Source organism: Cyanistes caeruleus, chromosome 10, assembly GCF_971803275.1.
Source record: "Cyanistes caeruleus chromosome 10, bCyaCae1.hap1.1, whole genome shotgun sequence".
Classification (NCBI taxonomy): domain Eukaryota; kingdom Metazoa; phylum Chordata; class Aves; order Passeriformes; family Paridae; genus Cyanistes; species Cyanistes caeruleus.
Genome location: NC_141710.1, coordinates 6,433,924 through 6,460,697, shown reverse-complemented (window position 1 = coordinate 6,460,697; position 26,774 = coordinate 6,433,924). Strand labels below are relative to the sequence as shown.

The 26,774-nt window shown below is 42.4% G+C and overlaps 2 protein-coding genes across 23 annotated transcripts in view; one reads left to right on the top strand and one right to left on the bottom strand.

Moving 5' to 3' along the window:
- Nucleotides 1-18,490, bottom strand: part of MYO7B (myosin VIIB) — a 46,171-nt gene extending 27,681 nt beyond the window's left edge. The window contains exons 1-20 of the mRNA XM_023933317.2: nt 18,039-18,490; nt 16,685-16,727; nt 16,058-16,171; nt 15,305-15,457; nt 13,891-14,075; nt 12,954-13,075; nt 12,134-12,276; nt 11,927-12,040; nt 10,125-10,278; nt 9,118-9,194; nt 8,709-8,828; nt 8,354-8,496; nt 6,776-6,986; nt 6,402-6,537; nt 6,017-6,177; nt 3,614-3,751; nt 2,963-3,115; nt 2,329-2,427; nt 1,683-1,777; nt 474-558 (exon numbers count right to left, since the gene is read on the bottom strand). Coding sequence (XP_023789085.2) covers nt 474-558; nt 1,683-1,777; nt 2,329-2,427; nt 2,963-3,115; nt 3,614-3,751; nt 6,017-6,177; nt 6,402-6,537; nt 6,776-6,986; nt 8,354-8,496; nt 8,709-8,828; nt 9,118-9,194; nt 10,125-10,278; nt 11,927-12,040; nt 12,134-12,276; nt 12,954-13,075; nt 13,891-14,075; nt 15,305-15,457; nt 16,058-16,171; nt 16,685-16,702 — 2,421 coding nt within the window. The 5' untranslated portion in view covers nt 16,703-16,727; nt 18,039-18,490. The remainder of the gene's footprint in view (nt 1-473; nt 559-1,682; nt 1,778-2,328; nt 2,428-2,962; nt 3,116-3,613; nt 3,752-6,016; nt 6,178-6,401; nt 6,538-6,775; nt 6,987-8,353; nt 8,497-8,708; nt 8,829-9,117; nt 9,195-10,124; nt 10,279-11,926; nt 12,041-12,133; nt 12,277-12,953; nt 13,076-13,890; nt 14,076-15,304; nt 15,458-16,057; nt 16,172-16,684; nt 16,728-18,038) is intronic.
- IWS1 (interacts with SUPT6H, CTD assembly factor 1) overlaps nt 10,147-26,774 on the top strand; it is a 29,302-nt gene continuing 12,674 nt past the window's right edge. For 3 of the 22 annotated variants that reach the window (XM_086844509.1, XM_086844521.1, XM_086844515.1), the window contains exons 1-3: nt 23,595-23,766; nt 24,072-24,187; nt 26,248-26,302. Coding sequence is in view for 3 of the 22 variants with exons in the window: in XM_023933329.2 (XP_023789097.2) it covers nt 23,733-23,766; nt 24,072-24,187 (150 nt within the window). In the remaining 19 variants the exon portion in view is untranslated. Of the gene's footprint in view, nt 10,300-23,517; nt 23,813-24,071; nt 24,188-26,102; nt 26,160-26,247; nt 26,303-26,774 lie in introns of those variants that run through there. The other 19 variants (XM_023933332.2, XM_086844506.1, XM_086844511.1 and 16 more) reach the window with 14 other exon arrangements.

The window sequence follows — 26,774 nt, the reverse complement described above, 5'->3', positions numbered from 1 at the left end:
TTCAGTGAAAATTTTTTCTTAATAGCTAATCTGAATCTGAACTTCCCCTGGAAAAAAATTAATAATGTGAGATTGATATAATGACTTCTTTGGTAATTTTTTACAAATTCCCGGTTTTCCAGCAGCAGTTGTAGAAGACACTTTGCTCATAGCATGGTGATGATGCACAAAGCCTAGGTTTGTGTTTCTGACTATAAGAAGTGTGGTACCACTTATATGTCAGATCTTTGGAGCCAGGCCTGCCAAAGGTGAGTTGGGTTCCTATTTCACCAAAAAGCAGAAATGTCACAGGTTCAGCAAGCCCTGAGAGGTCCCAGAGCCTTCCTTGGACTTTACACCTTCCTTTACACCCTGTCATCTTGTTTATTCTCCCTTCAGTTTAGAATATCTTAACTCCTAATACTCCACTCAGTCTGGCAGGTAACGATATATAAACACACAAATACATATTCATCGGTACACCTTCATCTTACCATTCTGAATTCCTTCCGGCAGCAATAGCCTCTCCAGGCTGACTGAATGGCTACAGCAGAGTTCCTCTGTTTCAGGAACTGCTTCCTAAGCAGACAGACATGTGAGGTGATAAACAATAGATTATCTCTGCTGCTTCTTATGATAATAGTAAAGAATAAGATGATTTTTTTTTTTCCCCTTAATGGGATGTCCATAGTCTGATGTCAGCCTTGTTGCTGCAAAAATACTCATAGCAGCTACAGATCAAATTAACTGCTGTGGTCAGAGTGCTCTGTAAGAACTGAAAACCCCTAATATCGAGACTGGACAAATTAACTTCCCCATTTAGTAACCTCTTTCTCCACAGTGTTTTGCTGGCAGGACAAGGAGCTCATCTGAGCAAGATGAACCTCCCATGGTACAAACTGTCACACTGCAGCTGAAAAAGCAGCACATAGCTCTGTTGGGTTAAAAGTAAGAGCAAGGTGAGGCTTTTGGTTTTGCCTCAGCAGGCAGAGTCTAAAAAAAAAGAGGGAAGTTTTGGGGCATTTGTGTCGTATTTTTTAGTTCTTCCTTCACTATGGTCAAGAGTATTTCTAAGCCAAACCAAGCCTCAGTCCTTTATCATGGCTCTGATTTATCATGGTGACACAAGATCCATGAATACAAATCATGATGTAAAGCATTTAACGAGGACAAACATTTATTTGACAGTGACTAAACTTCACTTCTGAAGATATTTCAAACTAAACTAGACACAATGCAAGAATTAGGCATCTTTGGCAAATGATGATAGAGAAGGACTAGTTAGTTTCTATCTTTTTCATATCAATGTTTTGTATCAAAGAAGCATCCTAAATAAGAAAAATTTTGTAGCTCTGAGAAAGGCACAAATTCCATGGGGATTTCCTGCTTTTCAGATGTCTACTGTTTAGTAAAAATATTAAGAGCATGTCCTCCTTTCAAACCTTCCTTTTCATACACACCACAGTTCAACCTTTTGAAAAACATCACAAAAATAACAAAACTGAGCCAAAACAAATCCTTGTCCAACATCTGCATAGATAGATACATTGTGCATTGTTATGATGAGTATGAAATTTAAGACTGGTGGAAGGTATAGACTGATACATTTCATACTCAAAAATACTACACAGAGTGTGTTAAGCTGAACCACAAAGATTAACTACTAAAAAACAAAGCAAATTCCCTTCTGTAAAATCACTGACCTGTCCTTCAATCCTCTCATCACCTTCTGGATAAGAAGAACCTTATCTGTGAGTACATTTTGGCGTTGCACCTCCAATACAGTGTCATGATGATCCTGTTAAAAGAAAGTGTGAATATGCCAGCTTAGCAGACACACCTACAACCTCTGGAAATGTGACATGTGATCTGAAAGGGACCCAAAATCAGTATGATGTTGCATAATGAGACTAAAATGTATTATGGAGAAATCTGTATCCTGTGCTGAAGGAAGACTGCACATCACCTGACCAGAACTGGTCTAGCTATAGCCATAAACAAGCAAGAATCTGCCTGCAGCAAGACTGCTTTCAACTGGGGGTCTGCTACAGGCAAGGTGGTTCTCTGAAAGAGTGCACTGATACCCTGTTATTTTTTATGCTCCAATACATTGAACTGTGCTGTTTCAGCTGCAACACTGTAGCACAGAAACAGGATCAGCCTCTCCTACACCTAACCCTCTCCACTGAATTATTTGGCTTTCAACAACAAAGATCCACCCTCACATTCGAGAGTTTGTAAGACAACTCATTCCTCCTTGGTCACCACTCTCACACAAGCAGGCCAAGCTGTACTGAGAAGCATCCAGTTTTTCATAAGAAAAGACAATAAACTGTCCTTTTTACTTACTTTAAGGAAAATCTTAGTCCTTCCAACTTGCCAGCTTTCATCCTTGCCCAGCACTGCTTCGGAGATGCTGATGCAGCTCTGTCGGGTATCATTCTTCAGCTGAAGTGCAAAAGCATCATGAAGTTAGGGCTTGGCTTTGAAACACAGCAGCTGTACTATGTACTTTACTGCCCTGCATTCCAAAGGGTGAAGAACAGAAACAGATGAGGTCTTGCAGACCTCTGGGCTGACAGTACAATGAATGAAAGTGGTTTAGCTCAAATGGTCAGGAAGAGGAGGAACGTGATTGCATGACCAAACATTCCAGAGTCGAGGTGTGAGGAGGACATCAGAGAGCTGAGAAATGTGTAATCACAGAACAAAACATCTGAGGGGAATAGGGGTGTTACCCTACTGGGGATGTCTGTGTGGAGCCAGCCAAGGACCTCAAAGCAACTCTGTATTTTCAGTTAAGGTCAAAGGGAGTATTTAACTATTAAGCTATAATTACTGTGATAACAGTTCCTGTAATGATATATCCTGTGCTGACAGCTCTCTCTGCCCGCAGTAATTCAAGAATTTTCTACTGTGGGAAAGACTAAAGCCTCGTAAGGAAACGTTAGATCAGCCTTAAACCACGTTTTTGCTTACACACCTGTTGTCGAAGAGACCATGGCAGAAGAAATCTGTATCTCTCTAAGAACTCCTCAAAGCTGTAGCGAATTGGGTACCCGGCTTTCCTGATCTGAATGGTCTCCATCATCCCCGAATATCGCAGCTGTTTGATACATAGCTCCCGATCAAACAACTGAAAGGGAAAGCAGACAAGGACACCATTCAAGGTTTTGGAGTAGAACCAGGTTGAAATCCCCTGAGTTCCAGACATGCATCCTAATAACAAACTGACTCCTCCTGGTGTGACAGATTAAGCCAAATCACCCCTCTCACAAACTCCAACAGCTCTCCTGTTCTCTCTCAGGCTGTATCATAGTATCATCATTGTTGGTTTTTGTTTGTTCCTGTGTTGAGTGGCTACAGACTTTTCAGTTTTGTCTTTACTGAAAATACCTCTACTCAGGAGTACACCTGTGTGCTTTTTTGCTATCTATTACTCTATGGTGCTTTTTTGAGATGCTTTTGTAAATGAACAATGTTGTATCCTCCTATGTTTATTGCAGGAATACCCTGTACTCCAGCTCTTTATGGATGCAGCCTAGTACAGCTATAAAATGTTACACAGCAACTGAGATACTGTTCTCATTACAAACTTTACTAAAGGCAAGACTTCGTATTGTTAGAACATTACCAGTGGTTTCTTGTAGTCATTTGGCTTGATGCAGCGGACAAAGTATGGCTGGCACTGCTCAAGGATTTTCATTAGTTTTTCCAGGGATTGCTTGAACTGTCCTCCCAGTGTTGAGAGCCTCTTGGTGGTATCCAAGCCCTGGGAAGAGAAGGCACATACTGACTGCAACATCGTTCACTCTCAGAGGCCAATTAATAAACCTTTGTATTTTTGTACAATGTAATAGGATCACACAACCACCAGAAAAAAAATTATTTACCTACATGGGAGCTACACTGGCCATCTGCACCTTATTAATTTGGGTTTATTCTTGTAAAGAAACCCCCCACTAAGTACTTTCACCTACTTGGGCACTAAGTTCTAGCAGTAGGAGTGGCTGTGGTAGAAGTACTTCCACCCACTGGAGTCCACATGCACCTTCTCTTCCAGCCAAGGCTGTGTTTAGTGCCAGGCTTGGGTGCCAAGCTGTGATTCCTGGGAGTGTGCCTGAAAGCTTGGTGAGAAACACCCACTCCCAAAGCAGGAATAAACTCCAGGCCAGATATTTTGCTGCCATCATAGGTAGAAATGCTAAAGATCCTGAACAGCCCATTCCTTAGGGATTAGAATGACTGATCACCTTGCTCATTAATACTACAGTAAGCAGTGAAAAGGCAAACTTTTACTGGAGTATAAGGTATGAGGTACTCCAGAATTCCCCAGCCTCTCTTGACCTGTCTTTTTCAAATAATCATCACATTAGGCCTAAGTTTCTACATCTCAGTATGGACACATTAAATTACAGCGATGACAGTACAGATTCCAAGTAACAAAATTACTCCACCGGCCTTTTACATACAGGCAAGCAGCTGATCATTGCAGCACAACGTGGCTGATTTGTTTGGGGGCTTTGGTACATTGTGGGGTTGTTGGAATTTTTTCAAAGTAAATAATTTAAAGTCCAGTGGCTCCCCTCACTTCCATGATCTTTAGGGTACCTCATCCTGCTGTTCTTATGTCTAAGGTGCCCTTTTGAATACTCAGATTTCCACCCTCTGCTTTAGCTACAGGGCAAGGCTGCCCTCCAGTGATCAGTCATTCATGTCTTTGGAAAACAGCTCCTGGGAATGTCTTATTGCAGCTCTGATGCATTTTAGAGTTAGCAAGCACCTGAAGTGGGCATAATAACAACATATACATATTTTAGCTGTAAGTGATTTTCACTCTCAGACCTTAGCGGCCTTTCTGCTGTACCATTAGTGGGATGGCCACACAAGGCCCAAGCCCATGCCCTGAGGATCTCACACATGCAACAATGTTAAAGCTGAATTTGTTGTTAAGTTAATGGTGACTTTTCTGTTGTGGTGTGTCAGGAAATAATCTCTAAGACCTCAGGACAAAAAAGTGTTTTCTGGCACATCATTCATTATTCTTTTCTATAGCCTGCTTCTTAGTGGTGGACCCAATGGCGGTCCCATTTATTTGAACATCAACAGCTAATTTCTGTCCTTTTTGACATGGGGTAGCCCACAATTGGTATTTCCTTTCTTTACATGCTGCTGTACTTTTTTTTTCAATAACATAGCCTTATTTATAGAGACAAGATTTGTTAGAGCATTAGAGCAATGTAAATACACCTGATATTTAATCTGGAAGTATTAATAGCATTTAAGAGATGCTAAGCCAGTTATCTGTTGCTGCTTATACCACTTCTGACATTCTTCACCCCCTGGATGTTTACCTGTCCATGGCCAGGTGTTCTGGACAGCAGAAAGCCACACTGGGACAAAGACAGAGGAAGAAAGGACAAGATGAGAAAACAATGCCAGGGGAATAGACAGGTAACAGGTAGGATAGCATGCTGGTTGTTCTATATCCTGACAGGAAAACTCAAAGATGTAAACAAGCAAAACCAAAGTACCTTCACATACTGGTGACACTGCATAGCTAAATGTTCAGAAATCAAGGAATGTGGAAGTTAGAGCAGGACAGAGAACCTGAATTGTGCCCCACACTGTTTTCTACTCCACTGCACTTCACACCCTTACTTTTACTAGGCACAGATGCAACAGGCACAGTGGAGTCTGTGATAATGACCCATCATGAACTTTGTCACATAGTGATGTGCAGTTGATGATAACCTGTGAGGAGGCGTCATGATTCATGGTTCTGAAACAGCCTGCAGGCATGGCTACACAGATGTCCAGGGATGCAGACCTGGGAGACAGGGCTGACATTGCACTTGTTTAGAGCAAACACCAGACCCCAACTCTTCCTGCAGCCTCCTTGGCAGAAATAATTTGAATAAAAGAGATAGGGATTTGCAGAGACAGTGCAAAACAAAGAAGAAATCAAGAATAGCCAGAGATTTATGGAAGGCAGGAGAAATGAGTTGTTTCTGCAAGATAGTGCCAGTAAACCAACCTTGTAGACCTGGTCAGATCCAAGATGCCGAATGGTCCCACGTCCCAGACTAGGTGGGGTTGTTTCCACCTGGAAAATCTCTCTCAGGAATTTGTTTTTGGAGGAATGGACCACTTGCATTACATTAGCACTCAGTGTATCACGATTTTTCTCCAGGAAATCTGTAGGATGGAAACAAAATTAGCCTGTCACCTCTGCAGCCACTGGCTCTAGCACCACTTTGTCTACCTAAAATCCACTTAATTTACAGTAACTTGCAGATTGGTTTAGAGTAATCCTTCTGACCTCCTGATCAACTTAGATCAACATTACCCTGGAGAGCCACATATCCAGGGCAGGCCATGCCCTTCCCTTCACCCTCTGTATCCAGCAGAGATAGGCTCACCTTTTGATTCATAAAAGACAACCCCAGCAAAGTGGTTGATGCCAAACTTGGTATCATGAACATTCTTAGGTGGGATGTAGACTTTACTTTTACCATGGAGGGAATTGATTTTGATAAGCATGGTGGCATCTGTGCCCTAGAAACAAATATAGGTAAAAAAGGATGGTTAAGCAGACTGTCCCCAGCACTGGACTGTGCTCAGCAAACAAACAGAAGCGGTGCTTAGAGATAACATCTGTTTTCTTGGAGGGGAGAAGTTATTGCCTCTCCTAATGTATCTGAAAGCCACTTTTGCATTTCTGTGTGTCTAAACCCAAGGGTCACTTGTGAGCTGGGTACAAAGCCAGGCATTACAAGTGAAACCAGAAATTTACCTTTGGGAACCTGCTCTCTTCGTCAATGAGGGAGATGATATTCATGGGCTTGAGTGCAATGACTTCCAGAGCCTGGTGGTTATCATTGAAGTCAATGTTGTTCCAGGCAATGTGCTCTGCAAGGTATTCTTCTTGCTCCAGCTTGAAGACATGGTGCACGAAGAACTGCTGAAGGTGCTCATTTGCAATGTTAATGCACAGCTGCTCAAAGCTGGGAAAGAACAAGATGAAAGCACATGGTCATCCTTGGCCAGTGCTGCACTGCTCTCTGCCATTTGTTTAGCCTCTGCATTAAATGCATATCCAGATACACCACTGCCATATTCCACAGTGCTGGTGACTGCCATCACTGCACGTTGTCAATCTTAGCAATACAAGGGAGGCATTTTCTGCTGTAGCAAAGACCAGTAGCAATGAGCCAGCTAATGACTAAATGTTGCTCAGTAGGCAAGAAAAAATCTTTTATGTATTTCAAGAAACTCTAGAGATAAAGGGGAGCATGTAACTGTGAAAATCACTTGACTTATGACACATCTCTGCTTGCACTGGCACTGTCACTTCTTTTGTTATTTACTCCTTTATGCTGCACCTGAGTATCATTACCCTGTACTTGCTGTGGCACACTGTGTGCCTCTGGGGTGCTCACCACAGTGAGGACCCATGGGGACTGCAGATCTTGGGAACAGCACAAAATAATGGGAGAAAACACAAAAGATAGAAGACAGACCATAGAGATCCTAGATTCTGTTCCAAAAGTCACCGAGGAATATTATCTGGCTGAAGGCAAAAGGCATCACTTGAAATGAATTGCAAAAGATTGCGGAGTATGTGCTGATGGTTTGTGGAGATCTGATGGTCCCTGACAACTGAGAGACTGCTGTCCCCTCCCAGAGAGAAGGGCAAACAGAAATGCTGCTTTGGGAATGGAAACACCAGTGGAAGAGACAGCAGTGACATGCAGTGGCACAATGGTGTGCTGACCAGGGACGTGGCTGACCTGCCCTTAGGAGCAGGAATGAAGCAGCAAAAAACAAAACAACAAACAAAAACAAACAAAAAACAAACCCACCACAACAAAAACAAAAAAACCCCCAAAATTATGGGAGAACAGTGAGAAAGGATGTAAGCATGAGCTGAAATGGGAAACACAACACAGCCTCCTTTGTACTACATGCCAAATGTATCCCAAGAGATATTGTGAAATGCTGTGGAACAGGAAAGTTTGGTGCAGAGGTACAGGGATATACTACATCCTCACATATTACCTGCCTGCCATAGTAGCTCCATAACCATCTCCTCATAGAAAATTCCTCAGGTTTTTGAATAGACATGTACAATGGCTGCACTAAAATGAAGGCTTAAAAAGAGCCTCTTAAAAAGAGGCAGAAATATGATCAAGACCAAAGAAAAATGGAATCTGCATGATCATAATTGGGAAAATCCAATAATGGAATTTTCACCACTTTTCTGAGAATCAGGATGATGATGAAAGAGCATGTGTCTCTTTGTTTTTTCATTCTTTCCCTTTACATCAGCTGCTTTTCAGCTTCCTATTGCATTGCATCTGGAGTTTCCTACCTGTTGTTGCTGAAGTTTTCAAACCCAAAAATGTCCAGCAGTCCAATGGATTGATGTCTGTCTTTAGGCTTCTCAGAAGCTGGGTTGAAAATGGCTGAGTTGATTTTGTTCACGATCCACAAGAAAATCTGCCCATATATACCCTGAGAAAAAAAATGAGAGGAATTAGAGCCCATCATTAGAGACTTTGGATGTAACTTACTGCTTGCTATTGTGCTGTCAAGCTATGCCTGAGAACTGCAAGGGCCTGGAGCCCTCTGGGTCAGTGTTTATCACATAAGGCTCCTCATCCAGGAAGGAAGACAGCTCTGAAAGCATCCCAGTCTTTAAATAGGGAAGCTTTGAGCACCAGTACCTTCACAAAGGCATCCCTCCCATTGGCAGCTTGAACCACATTCAGAGGCCTGGACACACTTTCTCCTCGGACAATGATGGAGAGGTTTGTGAGGCTGTTCTGCAGTTCAGTAGAGTCCACCTGGAAAAACAGCCATGGCAACCTGGTCATTCCAGGTGGATAAAGGAGATCCAGCAAAGTTTGAATCAGGAGGAGAGCTATGACAAACTGCTTGTCTAGCAGCATCCACTGGCAACTTGCTGTCCCATTTAAAGGTCTCCCAGCTTGGAGACACATCTGCAACAGCATGACTGGGGAACATGCCTGTTGAATGTTCATTCCTACATAAACTCCAGAGAGCTGCTCCACCAGTGTGCTCATGGAACAAAGAAGAGGGAAGAACTAGCAGGAGAAGATGAGAGTCCATTACCTCGAGCAATTTGGTGGCGATGGAGAAGTGTGGTGAGTCTATCACATCAGAGCAGTCCAGGTTGTCATACACAGCCGCTGCAAGGAAGAAACAGCCAGTCTCAGGGGGAACCATCACTGTTGTAATGTAGCTGTTACCCCATAGCACTGGGAGTGTGGCAAGGTACTCAGTTCTTATTTGAAATGGACAGGTTTGGTGATTTTACCAAGGAGGGTCCTGATTTCACCTGGATCCTGGGATCTGTAGGGCTCTTTCTCGTCTAGAACATCAGGCTAAAAACAGCAGCCAAACTAACAAGGTTGTTTATTTAAAACAGCAACTCTTGGGGATCTGGGAAAGTGACACTTGATTACAGAAAATGTGTTCCTGTGTATATGGCTTGTGGGAAATTTAGACAACAGAGAGGAATAAAAGAAATCCCTAACTTTAGGGATTTATTTTAACTAATACTAGTCAGCATTAATCCAAATAGTCCACCTGGCATCTCTGTATTTGGCCCGCTATACCACAAAGCATGGAGTTCTTTCCTAAAATGTGAAAGCTTCTGGCATATGCTGGTGGGTCACACTGTCACTCTGTGCCTGTCCAATACCAGAAGTGCACCTATGCAGGTGAGTGTTCAGCAGACTTAAGCAGGAGGATGACTTGCTATTATCTAAGGCAAACACCACTCCTGTGCCCTCTGGCCTGTGTAGAACAATCAGCAAGTGTAACATGGCATTATATTCTGTTGTTTCAGTTTGTGTGATAAGGGCTTATTTACAACTATGGAGACCTGACAGTGTGACAAAATAATAATAAGATGCTGTTTTTCAAAACACATGGCAGTGGAGTCACAAATCAGAATTTCATGGTGCTTATCTGCCTGCCCTTCCAACTCTCTTCACCTGTTAATACAGGTGAATATAATACAACCTAATTGTGCAGGTGGAAGCAGGAAGCACCTAAGGGAAATACCTTAACCAGCAAGTCTGAGGAAAGGTAAGCACAGGCAATGCTGAATTTACCTTGGAACTCTACATTCCCTAGGTGCAGGATTGCAGCTAGCAGTTTGCTGATGTCCCAGTGCTCAGAGTCTGAGAACATGAGGATCTTCATAGCTGAGCGGATGTGGGCGTAATCCTTGGCGTCATTCCGGCTGTCGCAGGACGTGCAGTTACCCTGCAAGCACCACACCAACAGGTAAGGAAAATCCTCCTGCTACCCAGACAAGGGAGAAAGTATGTGCAGACTGACAAGCCTTTGTACACAGAGTGGCTATCCTGTGAGCCCACAAGGATGCAAGTCAAAAACCTATTTAGATATTCTATATCCTCTTCCTGTGATTGTATGTTCTTTCATCTTTTCTCTCAAAAAGAACTCATAAACAGAGGGCTCAATAATGCATTTCTCCAGGGCTAGACTAAATGCTGGGGAAGCCAAAAGGAAAAGCTGATGGGAAGACTGCTGTGGAGCACAGGGCAAGAAGCTTTGACAAAGTTACCTACATTTACAAGGGCATGCCTGTTTCTTTGGTTTCCTCTCTCTGCCTTGTCAATGGAAAATTAAGAGCCCTCATCCCAAACCAAAGCAAGTCGGGTTGGATAAGTACTAGAAGGCAGATCTCAAAATAAAAATATTAGGTCCTAGTGGAAGGCAAATGGAAACATCCAAGGGAGCATCTAAAGAACCTTCATCAAAGCCTGCACAGCAGGTCCTAGGATGCTGCTTCTGATAGAAACTCTTTTCATCCATAATGGAGGTGGGGAAATGCCTTTTTTACCCTTGCCATTTCTGACAATATAGTGTGATGATTACAAAAATGAAATATTCCTAGACATTTCAGTTTCCAGCTTGTAAACATGCCAGCTTGTACCAACAGCTGACCTTTACAAAACCATGGATATGTTCTCCTTTAATCTGATCCTCCTATTTCAGTATCAAACTGCCCTACTGCTGACCTAGGGGCCTCTTTATGGAATGGCCAGCAGGTCAATTGCACTAATTACACTCATCAGCTTTGCTGCAAGATCACTGCCATTTTGAAAACATTACATTTGAAAAAATCTCCACAACTTTAATGGTTTTGTTTTTGTGACTCCAGAAACAGACTTGTTTTCATTTCCTAGAAATTAGATGCCCAGCTCCAGCTAATTTGAGTAGAGGCAGGACTTAAACACATTCTTTGTGTAGAACAGCCCAAATCTAACCAGCAGGCATATCTAATATGAGGTACATACATAGGCTAAAGGACAGGATTTTCATCATGGCTTTCATGTCCTAAACCACTCAATTAGCTATTTTCAAAAACCTCACCTATGAAGATCCCACTTCTGCCACAATGACATCATAACCCAGACATGGTCATTAGCATCAGTCTTGGGAGGTTATGCTGAATGCCAGCTGCCTGCATTATGTGTATAAGATTTATTAGATATAAGGACTAGGATTCTTATTAATTTTCCTCTAAGATACACATATGTGATTACCATTCTCCCTGGCATGAGATCCCCTGTATTCCTTTGACATCTGAGTGTCTGGTAACATGAGGGATGTTGTCCACATTCTGTTTTAAGATGTTCTTTATGTTTCTTAAGTCTGACTTTGACAGAAAGCTTTGACCTGCCAGAAGCTGCTTCCCACTAGTGGACAATACAGTAAATGTCTGAAACTGATGCTTACAGCACTTTTGCTGTTACTTCTTCTGGTACTCTAAGGGGAGGACTGTTCATATTTGGTAACTATCATCTGCAGCTCCTAGTGATTGTAATTGCCCACTGGGAGAAGCAAATGGCAGAGGGATAATGGAGAATAAAGCAGAGATTATTACCATAGTGAGATAAGTGTACTCTGAAGCAGTGCCCAGATTCAGCATCTTTTTCTGCTCTGTATTCATCCCCATTAGCATGCAGTAGAAGATGTGATAGTTCCTCTCCTCTGGAGCCTAAAAATAAAAGAAATAGGCCAATGGATAGCCATGTCAGGATAAGCTTCTAACACAAGAACAGGAAGGATGTACACCTGCCAGTGCCCTCACCTGCCGGCAAACCCGGGACTTCTCCAGGAGAAACTGTTCTATCCGGGCTCCTTCTATCACACCATTTTGGTTGAAGTGAATATCAATGTATTTCCCAAAGCGGCTTGAATTGTCATTTCGAATTGTCTTGGCATTTCCAAAAGCTGATGGGCAAGGGACAGAGATAGTATCTGTATTACTGCAGTTCATGAACATCAAGCCTATTTTTTTCCCCTTCTACTTTGCTGCTGGTATTTTACATGTTGTGTTCCAAATGACAGTGCCAAGAAGCACTGGCGAATGTCTTGTCTCAGTCTGCCTCCTGAAGAGAGGAGCAGGCATACTGTGCACCCAGATAATTGGGTCCTAAAAGGCATATTCAAATGATCCAAATGTGGTCTATATCTGGCCAGCCAAGAGATCTGGGCAAGTCTGAAGACCTCCAGAAGGATTTACTGGGAACATGCTGATCTCTATACAGAGAAAGATGGGTGTCTCAGGGAGCTCCCCTACAGATTCATCTTTGCTTGGCCAGTCACTTTGTCACTGTCTAGGGCAAATGCCAAACCAGGGGGCTTTGTCTTGGGCTCTGCAGTCCCAAGAACTCTTGTGCTCCTGGCAGTTCCAGGGTATATACTACAGTGGTACCTCCTTGTACAGCATGAGAGCAAAACTGCTGTGGACTGCATGGGAACATGGAAGGAAAGTATAGAGAACATCTACAGTGCATCACCAGTGTTTCAGGGGAGTTAAACAGATACAATGGTTCAAGGATCTGTTTTTGACTTTTTTTATCTTGAGATAAATGTGGTAAATCAGCCATGTTTGATAAGTAACCCACCTTCCAGAATAGGGTTGGCCTCTAGGATTTGCTGCTCTATCCAAGAATGTTGGCCACTGACAGCTGCCAAAAACTGTAGTATTAGCTTTGTACTTTCAGTTTTACCAGCACCAGATTCTCCACTGCAGTAAGAAAAAAAATCATTAAAGGCTTGCTTTCTTTTTTTGGTAACAAGTTAAAAAAAAGCAACCCAACCTAAGTTAACCCTTTGAATGGCAGATCAGACTGTCTTTCATAGAGGGCTAGAAAATTCAAGTCTTTCATCATCTTATCTGCTCAAATTTAAGTTGTTTTTCAGACTTAGGCTGAGAATTAAATTCTCCCACCAATTAAAAACAAGCAAATTCATAGAAAACATTCTATACCTGTGCAATTTAAATGACCATTTGCTTTTCTTCTTTATTGCATTACCAGATTGTCAATGCTAGTGTTAGTACATCAACTAAGTTGACTCGGCTATATTCAGATACTATTGCAGTGAGACTCTCTGGCTCTTCATATTGATGACAAACAGAAAATGGATTCTTTACAGGATGAAGAAAGCTTCCATCCATTTTTGGGTTAGTGGAGGTTATTTCTCTTGAGGAAGTATCTAGTCTCAGAAACTACATGTAACATAAATATCTTGTCTCCAAGGTAAAATATAGCCCTGTATCACACATGCTCAGGTGTTATGTTTCTGTATGTAGTGACCACGTGCAGAATGTACAACCACATTCAAAGATTCTGGAGGAAAACAATGGACTTCAGAAATCCTTTGCTTATGTTTTACCTTTTGCAGCCCTAACTGAAAATTAAGGAGCAGGAAAAAAAAATCCTTCCTGTAGTCTCTAGTTTTATCTGTGCCCTTCCATTTAGATGGTCTCCTATGTCCACAAGGTGCCCCAAACCATGCCAGACTTGGTTTCTGCTGTTTGTCCTCTCTGAGTCCATTCACCTGATCACACAGCACTGGTCTCTCTTATTCCTCTTCATATTGAAGTAACAGTTGTCTGCAATGGCAAAGACATGAGGTGGAAGCTCTCCAATCCTCTTGTTACAGTACAGTCTGATCTGATCCACTGTGTAGAGGGGCAGCAGCTGGTATGGATTCACTGCTACAAGGATTGATCCTGTATAAGTCTGGAAAACAGTTGTGAGCTTTATTGCTACAGCAAACCTGCAAACAAGAGTACACCCAAAGCCATTTGCAGTATAAATCTAAACAGAGGCAGGAGGGAAGCTTGGGAGATCATAGCAGCAGCTGGGTGAGGCTGAGAGCCCAGTTCCTCACTATGAGTTGTTGTTAAACATCCCAGGATAAGGAGGGTTTTTCCCCACGAAGAATTCTAGGTGTAATCTCCTTGCCAAATGACAGCTCAGTTTTGTCTCAAGCTGAAGTACATGGATGTCCAATTTGACCTGGCACTTTGGTGTTATCGTAAGGTGTTTTGCAGTGTTTTGTTAAGCTGCTTTTGTATTCTAGTGCAGATGTAGCTGGACTTTGCTAATAGGCCGAGTTATACTTGTGCTATTCATACAGTGATTTAGAACCATTTTCATACAGCACCACCAGTGAAATGAAGGAGCCTGTTGAAGGCTGTGGAGATGCAAGGCAATAATATTGTTTGAAAACTACATGAAACAACTGCAGGCTGCTAGAATTTAATATAACAGGTCTATACACACACCTTGGTAGTTAAAACTGTAGGATCTATAAATCAGTTAGTTTTTACACTAAATATCATCACACCTATGTTGTAAGAGGCAGCTTCTCTCCAGTAGTGTATATAATAAGGGAGGCAAAGCATGGAAAACCTGAATATTAATTATAATATTACAAACTGGAAACTAAGGAAAAAAGAAAATTAAAATAACAAATTTCCCAGTTACAGATAAAACCAGTAATGGATAAAAAAATCCAGATTTATTCATTAGCCATTTTCTTATTATTAAAAACAAGTAAATGTTGGCTTGGGCTGGAGTACAATTGAAATCATATCACTGCATACTAGTTAGGCTGATCCTGCAGGTAATAGCAGCACTAAGCTGTAATATGGGCTGGATTTAGCTCACTGGCAGTGGCTGGTGGCAATGATTGCTCTGGGAGAAAGTAAGTGGGGTCACTAGCTGTGACAGCACTGTGACTGAGGGGCTGCTGGCAGCTCTCTTCTTCACAGCCAAAGTACTCAAGTGAAAGAGAAGAGAAACAGCGTTGTGTCTCCTTGGCACCCTCGGTCATTAAAGAAGTCAGAGGGCCCCATGTGTGAAAGGCTCACAGGCTGCTCAAGTCACTTGCTAAATATAGAGGCTGTTCCTGGAAGTGACCTGGAAGTGACCTGGCTGTTCCTGGAAGTGACTGTGGCACTCACATAGATTTTGTGCTCCTGGTGTCGGATGAGGAGGTTGTGCACCATGCCAGCTTCGTGGAGATCCCCGAGGCGGATCATGTCCTCTACCCCCTGGACAGAGGAAGGGTGCATCAGGCGCACCATGTGCATGTTCCGAGCCGTGATCCAGTGCTCCTGACAAAGGCAAGGCACTGACTTTAATATGTGATGCTGTGGCTCAGAGGCAAGGGAGAGCTGGGTTAGACTAGAGTGAGCTTCAGAATAATACATGCTCAAGCCAGCATGTTCTAACACACAGGTGACTGGCCTACAGGAATTAACTGGTTTGCTGCTCCCCAGGACAAGATGGTTTAAAACACTGAATGAAGCCATTCAGGTGGGTTCTGAACAGCACCAGTCTTAACACTGTTCAGAGGGCAACTCTGTCATCAGAGGCAGAACATTGTATGAGATAGGAATGAACTTACTGGGATGATGTTTCCACCTAAAACTTCACCAAATTTAGGGATTGGAACCCATCCATTTCCTTTTCCTAACCACATAGATATAACCTCTATCTTATGAAGCTCTGAATGTCCCAAGTGATTGGGCCTGGAGATGCTGGTCCATCTATAGCCTTATTTCTATAGTCTTTTTTTTAGTATATCCTACCTATATCAAAGTCAGACCACCTGGATAGATGGAGCTTTGTTCTGACCCAATAGGGCCTTCTTTTGTACTTTGTACTTTTACATTTTATGTTCATCTTTTACAGAAGGTTATAACATAGCCCACCTTGCCTTCATCATCCTCGAGCAAGATCCGTCCTGAGTCAGATTCCTTCACAATTGCCCCAATAGGGACATTAAATTCACTGTTTGGTTGAGTGTCCAGCCACACATGATCACCCTGGGGAGAAAAAAAGCTATTGTCAAGTATAGTGAAATACTTGATGGCATGTAGCTCACAGGCAAACACTTCTTGGCCTTCCTTTTTTAGTGATTTGGTTCCTTTAGCAGTGTTTAACTGGCTAAGTTTTTACTGCTTGCAGGCAGTACATTTACAGACCTCTGAATCCTACTCCCAGCTCCACAGCTGATCTAGAACATGACTTTGGACAAGTCATCAAACCCAGCTGTCTCACAAGAGGAAATGAGGCAACACTTTTTCCAAGGACAACAATAACAGCTCCACTGCTGTAGTTTCAGTGCCACGCCTTGTGACAGAGGTCATCTGCTCAACAAGGGCATGGCCTGGTGAGGCAAGACTCCTCTGCTTCCCTAGTCTAGGCTGAAATTATTTTATACCTTGTTGATACTGGGTTATTGCTGCTTTCTTTTGATTGAACCATGATGGTAAGGTAATTTTCTCCTCTTTGGGCCTCAAGCTAATTACTCAGTCAGAGCAAAGAGTAGAACTTACCTTTCTGAAAACCACCATTATGTTTCAGATCACTGTATGCAACCTGCATGCCAAGAAAATAAAAGAAAAGGTCAGAAAAGGGCTTTGATGAGAACAGACAGCAGGGTTTCCTTGCAAAAAAATGACATCAAAATGTCTTAAAATAATTTTGTTAAAGCAGAAGAGATCATAGTAAGATACATCCAATATAGAAACAATGACATCATCTACAAAAAGCAAAGAACCTGCAGCACTGGGGTAGTGCTATGACTTCTATCACATAACTCTGGAGATTACATTCAGCCCTAAAGATTTCACTGTGCACATTTTCATACCAAGTAGTTCTCTTAGTCAAGTGCTAGACACAATTACTGTGAAGTTTGAACTTCAAGGCTGGCTCATCAATAAAAAGACCCCACAATGCAATGTGGTTTGATGCACAATAGAGTCCATTGACCCAGCAGTTCAGTGGCTATGCCAGAGACACAGGTTTAATTCATATTTTCTGAGCTGAGTTCCTCAGACCCTCCAGCTTGAACCCACCACCAAACAGAAACTGAGGCCTAGAGTTCACCTTCCTTGATTGGAATGGGAGGGATTGTAATCAAGGCATGAACAGCAAAATAAGGGACTACAAGGAATCACAATAAAATTAGGAACTCACTATCAAGAACATAAGAGACAAAATATCAGTGGCCAGAAATTTACAGCAATGCTTTAAATAAGGGATGATACAGTTTAGGCTGTCCTAACCAAGAAACTAAAATTTTCAAAGCAACTTTCTGTCCTACAGAGCTGGATTTTGGAAGTGATTCCATGATTAGGATTATTTGCCAGCTGGTCTCTCATATTCTGTTATTCTTATGGCAAAGTCCTCATGTTCATATTCAGGACTCAGAGGCAGGACCTACATATCAACTTCAACACTGAGATGGCCTGTGGCTGTGAATGGTGCAGGTTGTCAAACATAGGCTGAAGATGGGCTACAGGCAGTGATTCACAACTGACAAGCACTTTTTCAGCTGCACCAGAAACCAGAATATGGCAAAAGAGTAGAAATGTTGACCCTGAACAAGGAGGGAGTGGCAGAGGCAAGCACAGAGACAGCCATACAGTGTCACATCGAAGGGACAGCTGGGTCCAGATCCGGTCTGACAGCAGCCAAGAGCAGAAGTGTAGGGATGAGATCCCATATAATCCCAGGATATGCAGTTCCAGCATTTAAAATTCTTATTCCTAGAGAAGCCATAAGTGGCCACCCCCTGCACCTGGTGCATCGCCACTTCCTGGCCAAGCCTGGCTCTCTCTGCTCCTTTTCTTGACTAAGTAATGCTGCACCATAAACCAAATCACACCCCACAGGATGGGAATTTACCTCTCCAGAAGAAATCTTCACTGTGTGGCTTTTGCAGCTCAGGTCCCTCTTTTTCATAAGCATTGGAGTAAGAAAGGAAAGGAAGGTGAAATTGGCCCTGGTGCCATTAAGTGCCAGCTCTCCACTGCACAAAGGAGGAAATGACTGAAGCACAGTTATTTATTATAGGACTTTGCTCCCAGTTCAGTGTATATGTCACTTCCAGGTCAGGTGTTCCAGTGAGCATGAAGGCTAATTCTTGCCTGAGTGAATCTTAAGCTTCAGTCTCTCCAATGGGCCTGTATCAGATTTCTGAAGCACTTCCAGAAGAAAACCCTTTAGCATCTGGTCTTATCCTGCTCCAAAATGACTGACTTCCCTAGGACTGTCTCTCACTCTGTTAGGTATGAAGAAAATCGGACCCTCATCTCTTCATCAAAACCTCCCCTTGGTTTTCTATAGCTCTTTTCTGCTAGAAAATGTCTGTCAGTCTGTGTCCTGTCTGGTCTGTATTTCACAGTACCTAGAGCTTAGACCAAAATTAACTCATCACATTTAACTGGAACTCATTCACACACCCATATAATGGGACAAAATGTCCTGGTTTCACTATCATTAATTTATCTCTCAACAAACTCTGTCCCTGTGTTCCAGAATCTAGGTGCGTGTTAACTCCCTATGTGTCCACTTCTCTGTTCCCAAAACAGGACAGAATTACCAAGAGCTTTCCTCTTTCTGTTGGCTCCATATGCCATCTCTGTGTCCTTATTACAAATTGGGCTAAATTCCAGTATGGGAAAGAAACAGAAGTGTAGTACATCTGTAGAGAGGCAGATATGGGGTTTCTCCAGCCAAAGCAAGAACTCAGGAGTCAAGCACATTCCAACCCTTATGATGAGCCCAAGCAGTGAAGATGAGATTTTTTTCCATGTACCATAACCCAGCTGTCACCTTCCTCCAGAGCCCTGTGTGTAACACTGTGCACTAGTCTGTGTCCACTATTAAACATGCAAATGTAGATGTGCAATAATTGTGAGCATGTGCTAGTATACCTAATACCCTAACTCTTATTTTCTTGTTTCCTAGGTTCAGTGTGGCTGCATAGTATAATGGGCCCCCTGCTAGTATTCAAGCATGGCAATAAATAGTTGGGAGTAGCATGTTTATCAACACCACATATTTGTGTTTTAATGTCAGCCTCCTTATCTGAGTTTTAAGTCTTACAGCAGCATATACAGGTGCAGAAATAAAATGTAGGCCCTTTGGGCTTCAGAGACTTTTGGAGAGAAGCAGAAAGCCACAGAGAGCTTTCTTCAAGTTTCTAACTGTGCAAATCATTCCTACTCAAAGATTTTGCCTCAAAGTAGATCTTTAGCAGACTTACTTTTGATACTGCTTTTAGATGTCTATATGCAGTATATGATTAACAAAATTCCAAGTACTGATTTTATTGGGTAAAGATCAAATGGGGCAAAGAAATCAAAGTACATACCTTTATACTACTAAGGCAGATATCTAAACCCAAAGTTTTTGTATAATTGGACAAAAAAATGCCATGCATATTCCTTCAGCAAACAAAACATACCTGCTGAAATTCCAAATGGTGCCTGTTTGGGGGGCAGAGAATCTTATACTAAAATTAACTACGTTGTTAACACTCGTGCCCAAGACACAGTGCCTGTGCTACTTCAGAGAGAAGCACAGGATTTATGTCCTATAGACACTACTCTAGATGGAATCATAGGGAAATTGAGGCCATCTGAAAGAAAAGTACAACTCATTGTACAGCTGAAATATATACTAGAAGGGAGATTGATTTCCACAGCTGACATACTCCAGAGGTAGAAAACAAAAGCTGAGGGAGCAGGGACTTGATATACCAAGGGGAAGCAGCCAAGATGCTCTGTGCAGCATATACAGCTAATGAGAGATGAGCAGGCTAAAGGTGCCTCTAGAGAAGGCCCTGTGTGTGCACAGAGACAGCTCAGATTTGGGCTTTGGGGAATGCCAGGAGAAGAACTTGCCAGGAATGAACAATGTGATGTGCTGCACAGAGTTTGGTGAGGGACTGTGCAGGGCACAGGAACATTTGTAGTGGTAATTAGAGGTAACCTGTTGCATGGTCTATGCTGGTTAATTGTTGTAAACTTTCCTTTAATCGAATTGCTGATGGGGAAGACTGTGATGTCACATCTTAAGTAATAAAGCTCAAAAATTTATTAAGTATGTAGCAAGACACTGGCACAGGCTGCCCACAGAAGCTGCAACTACCCCATCCCTGGAAGTGTCCAAGGCCAAGTTGGACAGGGCTTGGAGCAACCTGGGATAGTGGAAATTGCCCCTGCTGTGGTGGAACTGGGATAAGCTTTAAGGTCCCTTCCAATCCAAACCATTCTGTGATTCTATGATGAATGCTGCACCAAGAAAAGCAACAAAATAAAATTGGATGAAATCTGGTGAATTTAATCCTGCTGTTGTTCAAAGCAATAGGTCTGTCCATACAGACATGTGTTAACGAAACTGCCTCTTCCCGACACCTTCCTAATTAAGAGATTGATGTCAGGATCAAAGGGTTTAATTTGCACATGGCACTACCTTTCCTATTTTCTCTCCAGCTAAATCAAAGTGGCCTTGTCATTTCTGCATCACCAAGTCCTGGATACCAAACATCATTTTATGTTTAACTAGTTATTTCTCTCAGGTTTCTGAAGCGAGATGAATTGGGTGTAACAATTTGCAATTTAAACTGTTCAATCAGCAGTCCTCTTGCCCACACTAACCTCCTTCCCTTCCTCTAAGCAGATTTGTAGCTCTAAGTCACTGATGTCTGTTAACTCTGAAAGGGCCAGTGCAGAGAACAAAGTGAACTAAATAAGGAGTACATACCATTAAAGGATTTCCAAGTGCATCGCATGGTTTTCTTGAGCATTCTGTTCTTCAGGGAAAGGCTTATTTCATTCCAGCCAGTTCATGGAGTTGCACAGTGAGGCAAACTGGCAGGGCTCTGGGATCTGTGTCATTGCACACCTTCACACATGCCAAGTGGGCGCTGCTTACACTGCTTGGTAGAAGACAGGTCATTCTCCCCCACTGTGCAATCCCATTACGGCCTGCCTGTCACTTCCTTTTGGGAAGCTGCCAGGATGGTATTAAAAGAATATATTACAGACTGATATGTGCCAAGCTCTGGCTCATGAGGAACAAAGGCATGTGCACGTTGGTGTGCACACGCACATTACCTGCAGAGCAAGGGCTGGAATGGATGCCCAGTTATTCAGCATTGATGAGGTGAAGTTGTTTCAGACACAGTGCTCCCTCCCTTGTGTGATGCATATGGCATGTCACAAGTAGGTTAGGAGGTTTCATTTCAGAAAGATGGGAATTCATAACTATTAGGAAGAAATCTCTGTGTCTCCTTCCACTCTCAATAAATGCACAAAATCTCTATTTTTTCATCAGTGCTGCCTCAGTGCATCTGGAATTTGGGACAGAGGCTCACTATCACTGCAGAGCATGACACATATCTATATCCAAGGTGGATTATCATCATACTCTGATCCTCTTGGAACTTTAGTATGGGATAGATTTCTGTGTTTTCTAGGCAGCTTGGTACAATTTCTAGGTACCTTGTTACACATTATTCAACAGAGATTTTCTGGGATTTTTTGTTAGTTTCTATTTATGTTTTCCTTTGTCCATTATTTTCTGTTGCATCAAGTATTTCCTTATTCCTTTATTTGTTGTGTTGTAAAGTTGTCATCCTACCTTCTATTTAGTCAGTTGTGTAAAGTCATTCAATTTCTTTATGGAAGTCAAAGAATTGCAATGACAGGAGACTCCTATCACAAACTTCCACATGTGCCTGCTCCTTCCAAAAAAGATCTCAGTGAAACCACACAGTGCAAAGACCTAAAAGAAGTAAAAATCATATAGGAGCAGGAAAAAAGGACATGATACCATTAAAAGCATGGTCCTGAGACTCACTTAAGGATCTTTGTGGCTACCTGGAAAAGACCAGTAGAGCTGTAAACAAAGAGATATTATCTGTGCTTTATGTAAGCTTCTTTCAGGGAAAAAAAAAAAAAAAAGGTTTTTGGCATTTTTGCTAAGAATTTAGGATTGTATCCAAGAAACATCTGACTCCACTTCCAATTTCTCCTTCTAAGTGTTTTGCTGTAGAAAATGTTGAGTAATGACTCAGTCCTGAGAGTTCAGCTGTGTTTAGCCTGGTACACTGAATGCTCTGCATGAAACTGTGCTTGCTGCTGGACAGAAAGTGTTGGCTAATAATGGCTTAACTTCTCTGCCATCCACTCCAAGGTCCTTCTAGCACAGAAGAAATAGAGTGATTTTGCCCCGAATATTCAGCTTACTAAATTTTGATGACTCTGAACAAGGGTCAGGCCTGCAGAATTATTAAAGTCACTGTTGTTCAGAAATACACCAAATGACACACACAGCAGTTTTCTATCTCATATTGACCTGTATTTCCCTAGAAAATCAATGTTGTGTTATGACAGACAAAGAGGCAGGACACCGGCACCATACACATTTATAAGATTCATCATTTTGAAATGCTGCATGAATGACAGCAGCCATCCCTAATAAATCTCAACTAGCATATCATGGGCATGCCAATACTTGAGTAATGCTACTACTCAGAGGATAGGGGCTATTGAAACAGAACACAACAATCCCTGAAAAATACGATCATTGTTTTGCCCAGCCCACGTTTACTCCGGAAGTCACCATCCTCCGGGAGCTCAGGGTGAACTTTCAGTCAATCCTGAAAGGCTAAATCTGGAGGAACCACCCACACATGAACTAGATTGAACTGGAACTTCAGTCAGGACAGCCAGGCCTAAATGTGCTGAGAGAACCTGTCCTTCCTTTCCATGGCCATGGTGGGTCCCCTTCCAGCCAGCTGCGAACATGAGCACTGCCAACCCCACTGCAGCATCAGAGCCCACTTGTGAGCGTGTGCCTGAGCTCCGGCTCTGCTTTGCCACCTTCTTGTGGAGATGCACGTTAATCCTGCTGACTTGGCTTGTAAAGAGCAGATACATTGACCTATTATTTAAACGGCAAAATCTTTTCTGCTCTACATCCCACTCCAGATCTCCCACTCATAATCACTGTGGGAAGTATGGCACCAGATGGCCCTTTTCTGGCAGAAGGGAGATTTTGGGAACTCTCCCGTAGTTCGGGGCTATGGTTCCAAGCAGCCATTAGGAGTGTTAGGGGTTGGTTTGGTCTCTCGGAAATTCCCGCAGGGCTCAGAAAAGGCAACACCTTTGCCAGGACCACAGCCATGTCACCCTGCAGCTGAGCACAGCCGTGGTCACCCAGGGCCTACAAATAGCATTTTATTCTCCAAGGCTCCTTCAGCTTCCCCAGCGCTTCAGCTATCCAGCTGAAATCTATCCATATTCTAATGATGGGAAGGGCGGGGGAGCAAAAGCAGAGGACAAAATGTTGCTCGGTTTGTTGTGCTTGAACCCGAGCCCACAGGGCGGGGCCGGCTGTGAGTGTACAACGGCCGCTGGTGGCCGCTGCCCCGGGAGTCTCGCGAGATCCAGCGCGCCCTGCGCGCGGGGCGGGGGTGCTGCCGGGCGGGGAGGCGCCATCTTGTTCCTGTGCGAGGCGGCGGGGCCGGGCCGGGCCTGCGCTGAGGGAGCGCCCAGGGCAGCGCCCGCCGCTACCGCGGGGCCCGGCATGGACACCCACTACTACGGCGGGGAGCAGTCAGGTAGTGGAGCAGGGCGCAGGAGCCTCCGGGGAGGGCGTCGCGCACGGTAGGGCCCGCGGGTTCGGGGGGACAGCGGTGGGGCCTTGGCCTGAGGGCAGCACGGCGTTAATTGCTTCAACAGTCCGGTGTCTGGGCAGTGCATCAGCCGCTGCCCGCGTGATATGGGAGGATTTGTGCGGGGGTGTCTGGGGTGGTGTGTTCGGACAGCCCCGTTTCCCTGCCCCGTTAGAGCGGGAGCCCGCCGGCTTCCTGTGCGGTTCCTTTAAACGCTGAGTTTTACTTTATTTTCTTTAATCTCGGAATAGATGATGGAGGAGCTACTCCAGTGCAAGACGAGCGAGACTCAGGATCTGATGTGGAAGATGAAGGAAACGAACAACACTCTGGATCGGAGAATGGAAGTGTAGGGCACCATTCAGAGGTACTAAGGGAGCTTTATCTAGATGAAGTTTACGCTCTGAATTCTTTTTTTGCTGTTGTTTAAAGTGGCATTCTCTCTTAACCAAGACATACGTGTTTATTCAGTTCCTTTTAAGGGTTCCATCGGGCAAAACTTTTATTTCCATAAAAAAAGCCTTGGATAGTCTCTTGACAAGTTTGTTGGCTTAGGGTTTTTGTTTGGTTTTTTTCTTCTTAATTGTTTGATAGCACACACTGTTCTGAACTTGAGTAAGTTGTACTTGATTGGTCTCAGTTTCACAAAGATAAAATTTTGGAGTTTGAAACGGTAGGAGATGGATTTCGAGGTATTTGAAGTGGTACCTGAAATTCTGCACAGTAAGGTAAAACCACACACTTTGGAGGTGTAGGTTTCCTTGATGGAGAATAAATGCTCTCCCAGCTTCTGTGTCAGATGGGGGCACTGACTCTTGAGTCTGCTTTGTGCTGGTTTTCACCTTGTTATTCACAAAGGAGCAGGTGTGCATGTGGAGCAGATTAAGGTTCCTGGATGGGACCTGTTTTTCCTCCGAAGTGATTCCCACTTGGAGAAGCATTCAGCATAGAATGGCTTTGGTCTTAGGTTGTTTCTGGGGCAGAGTCACTTCATTTGTGGATTGACTGGGCTAAGAAGAGATTATGGTAAAAGAGAAGGCTCCCTTTAGACTTCTAGAACAGTTTGGGAATAATTTTTTTTTTTAATTAATTAATTTGAGATTTAATTTTTAATAATTGTTTGTGACTCAGAATAAAGTTACATTAGGTCTTAGTTGGAACAAATAATTTTGGCCTGTGAATTCAGGTCTTCTACCCAGAAGTGTTACAGAAAGCTTTTTGATACTTATAAAAATTGAAATCAAAGCCTTTGTATACTCTACTGTATTTTGTCTAAAGATCAGGATTAACTCCGACTGGGTTTTCAGTGTTACACATTTTAGAAACTACTTAAAATGTGACAAAGGCTGATGTGAGCGAAGGCTTGACTCCACTATGGCATAACTTGCATTCCTTACTTTTTATTCTTTTTTTTTTTTCTCCCTGCCTTTATTGGATTCATACTTCCCTCAGAGTTACAAAGTGTATGAAGATTTTGTATTTTTATAAAATGAAAGTTCTTTCCATGTATTTGAATTTAATTGAAAAGCACATTTGGAATTTACTTTTTCTGAAAGGTGTTGATATTTCCAAGGGAAGAAATAGATTTGGTGAGGCAGCATCTCTCATTGTGACAATTGCAATTTCAGTGTGGTGGGAAACACATTTCTCAGCATGGGAAAAACAAGTATCTGAAGGGATTTAGAACTTATTTTTTAATGAAAGAAAAGTGTGATCAGTGTGTGAAGTCATGATGCTGCTACAATGATATTAAACTTTTTCTACTATGTCAGTGTTTTATGTTTGATCATTGGTTCTTACTTTTCTTCTCTGAGATTTTAATTTTACTTACTGTGGCAGGGAAGTTGACTATTGTTTACATCTGCAGCATGGCCTCTTCCAATTTAGGTGAGCAGAAAGTACCAGTTATCGTTGTTAACTGGTCCTCTTCATATGCTGCATTATTTTAAAGACTTTGTTCTGTGATGGCAGTTGAATATTCCTCTATAGGTAAAATACTTCAGAAAGTAAATTAAAATAAAAGAGCCAAGCTAAGCCACCTTTCTGACCAATACTAGATGTGAGCTGTCAAGGCTTAATGCTTTATTTGATTCAGCTCAAATCGAAATTTGAATATATTGTTTTGCTATAAAGTCTTAATTTTTCATTCCCTCCATTGAGTTCACTTAGTACTCAAAAGGCAGTAATGTGGAGCAGCCATCTCTGAAAGGAGTAGCTTTCAGTCATTTGTAATATTATTTACTCTAAATATTCTCTCATCCTCTTATTTTCTTCATCTTTAGGAATATGTGGGAGAAATGACACTCAAAGGTAATAAAACCTTTGAGACAGCCTAATCAGTTAAGTTTATTTAATTGCTATTTTGTCTCTAATTTAGAACTCAGATATAAAGAACTAAAGTTTTAAAATTTCAAACTTTTCTTTCAGGTTCTTAACTTTAAAGAAAAGGGGAATCCTGAGGAATTACTTATGTAGGTCTCAGGTATGTGGGTTTTTCTTTTCCACAATTCTTTTCTGGCTTTCCTTCCCCCAGTCCCACTTTATCTATAAATGTTCTCCTTGATGTCCTTACTGATTCTGCTTTAGACAATTAGAATTAGTTTTAGTACAGTAATGAATCTGAAATCATGTTTACAGTGTTTGTCCAAGTCAGGCTTATACAGAAATCTGTAATAACTTATTTCTTACATTTCCACAAAGTTGCTGCTGTTTCATGAATTGAGTTGTAGTTAAACTGTGACTGTTAACAAACACAAATATGGGACACTTCTGAAAAAAAGGAGGAACTTGCTGATCTGCCCATGATGGTTGTGTAGGTCTTGGTTTAACTCTCATTTTTCATGAGATTGTAGTGGATGGGTTCAGTTTTGTTTGAGTTACTGAATTATTGAAGAAGTAACTCTTAAAAGTAGCTGCATGTTGATCCAATAAACTGCTTGGTAGCTGTAATTTTT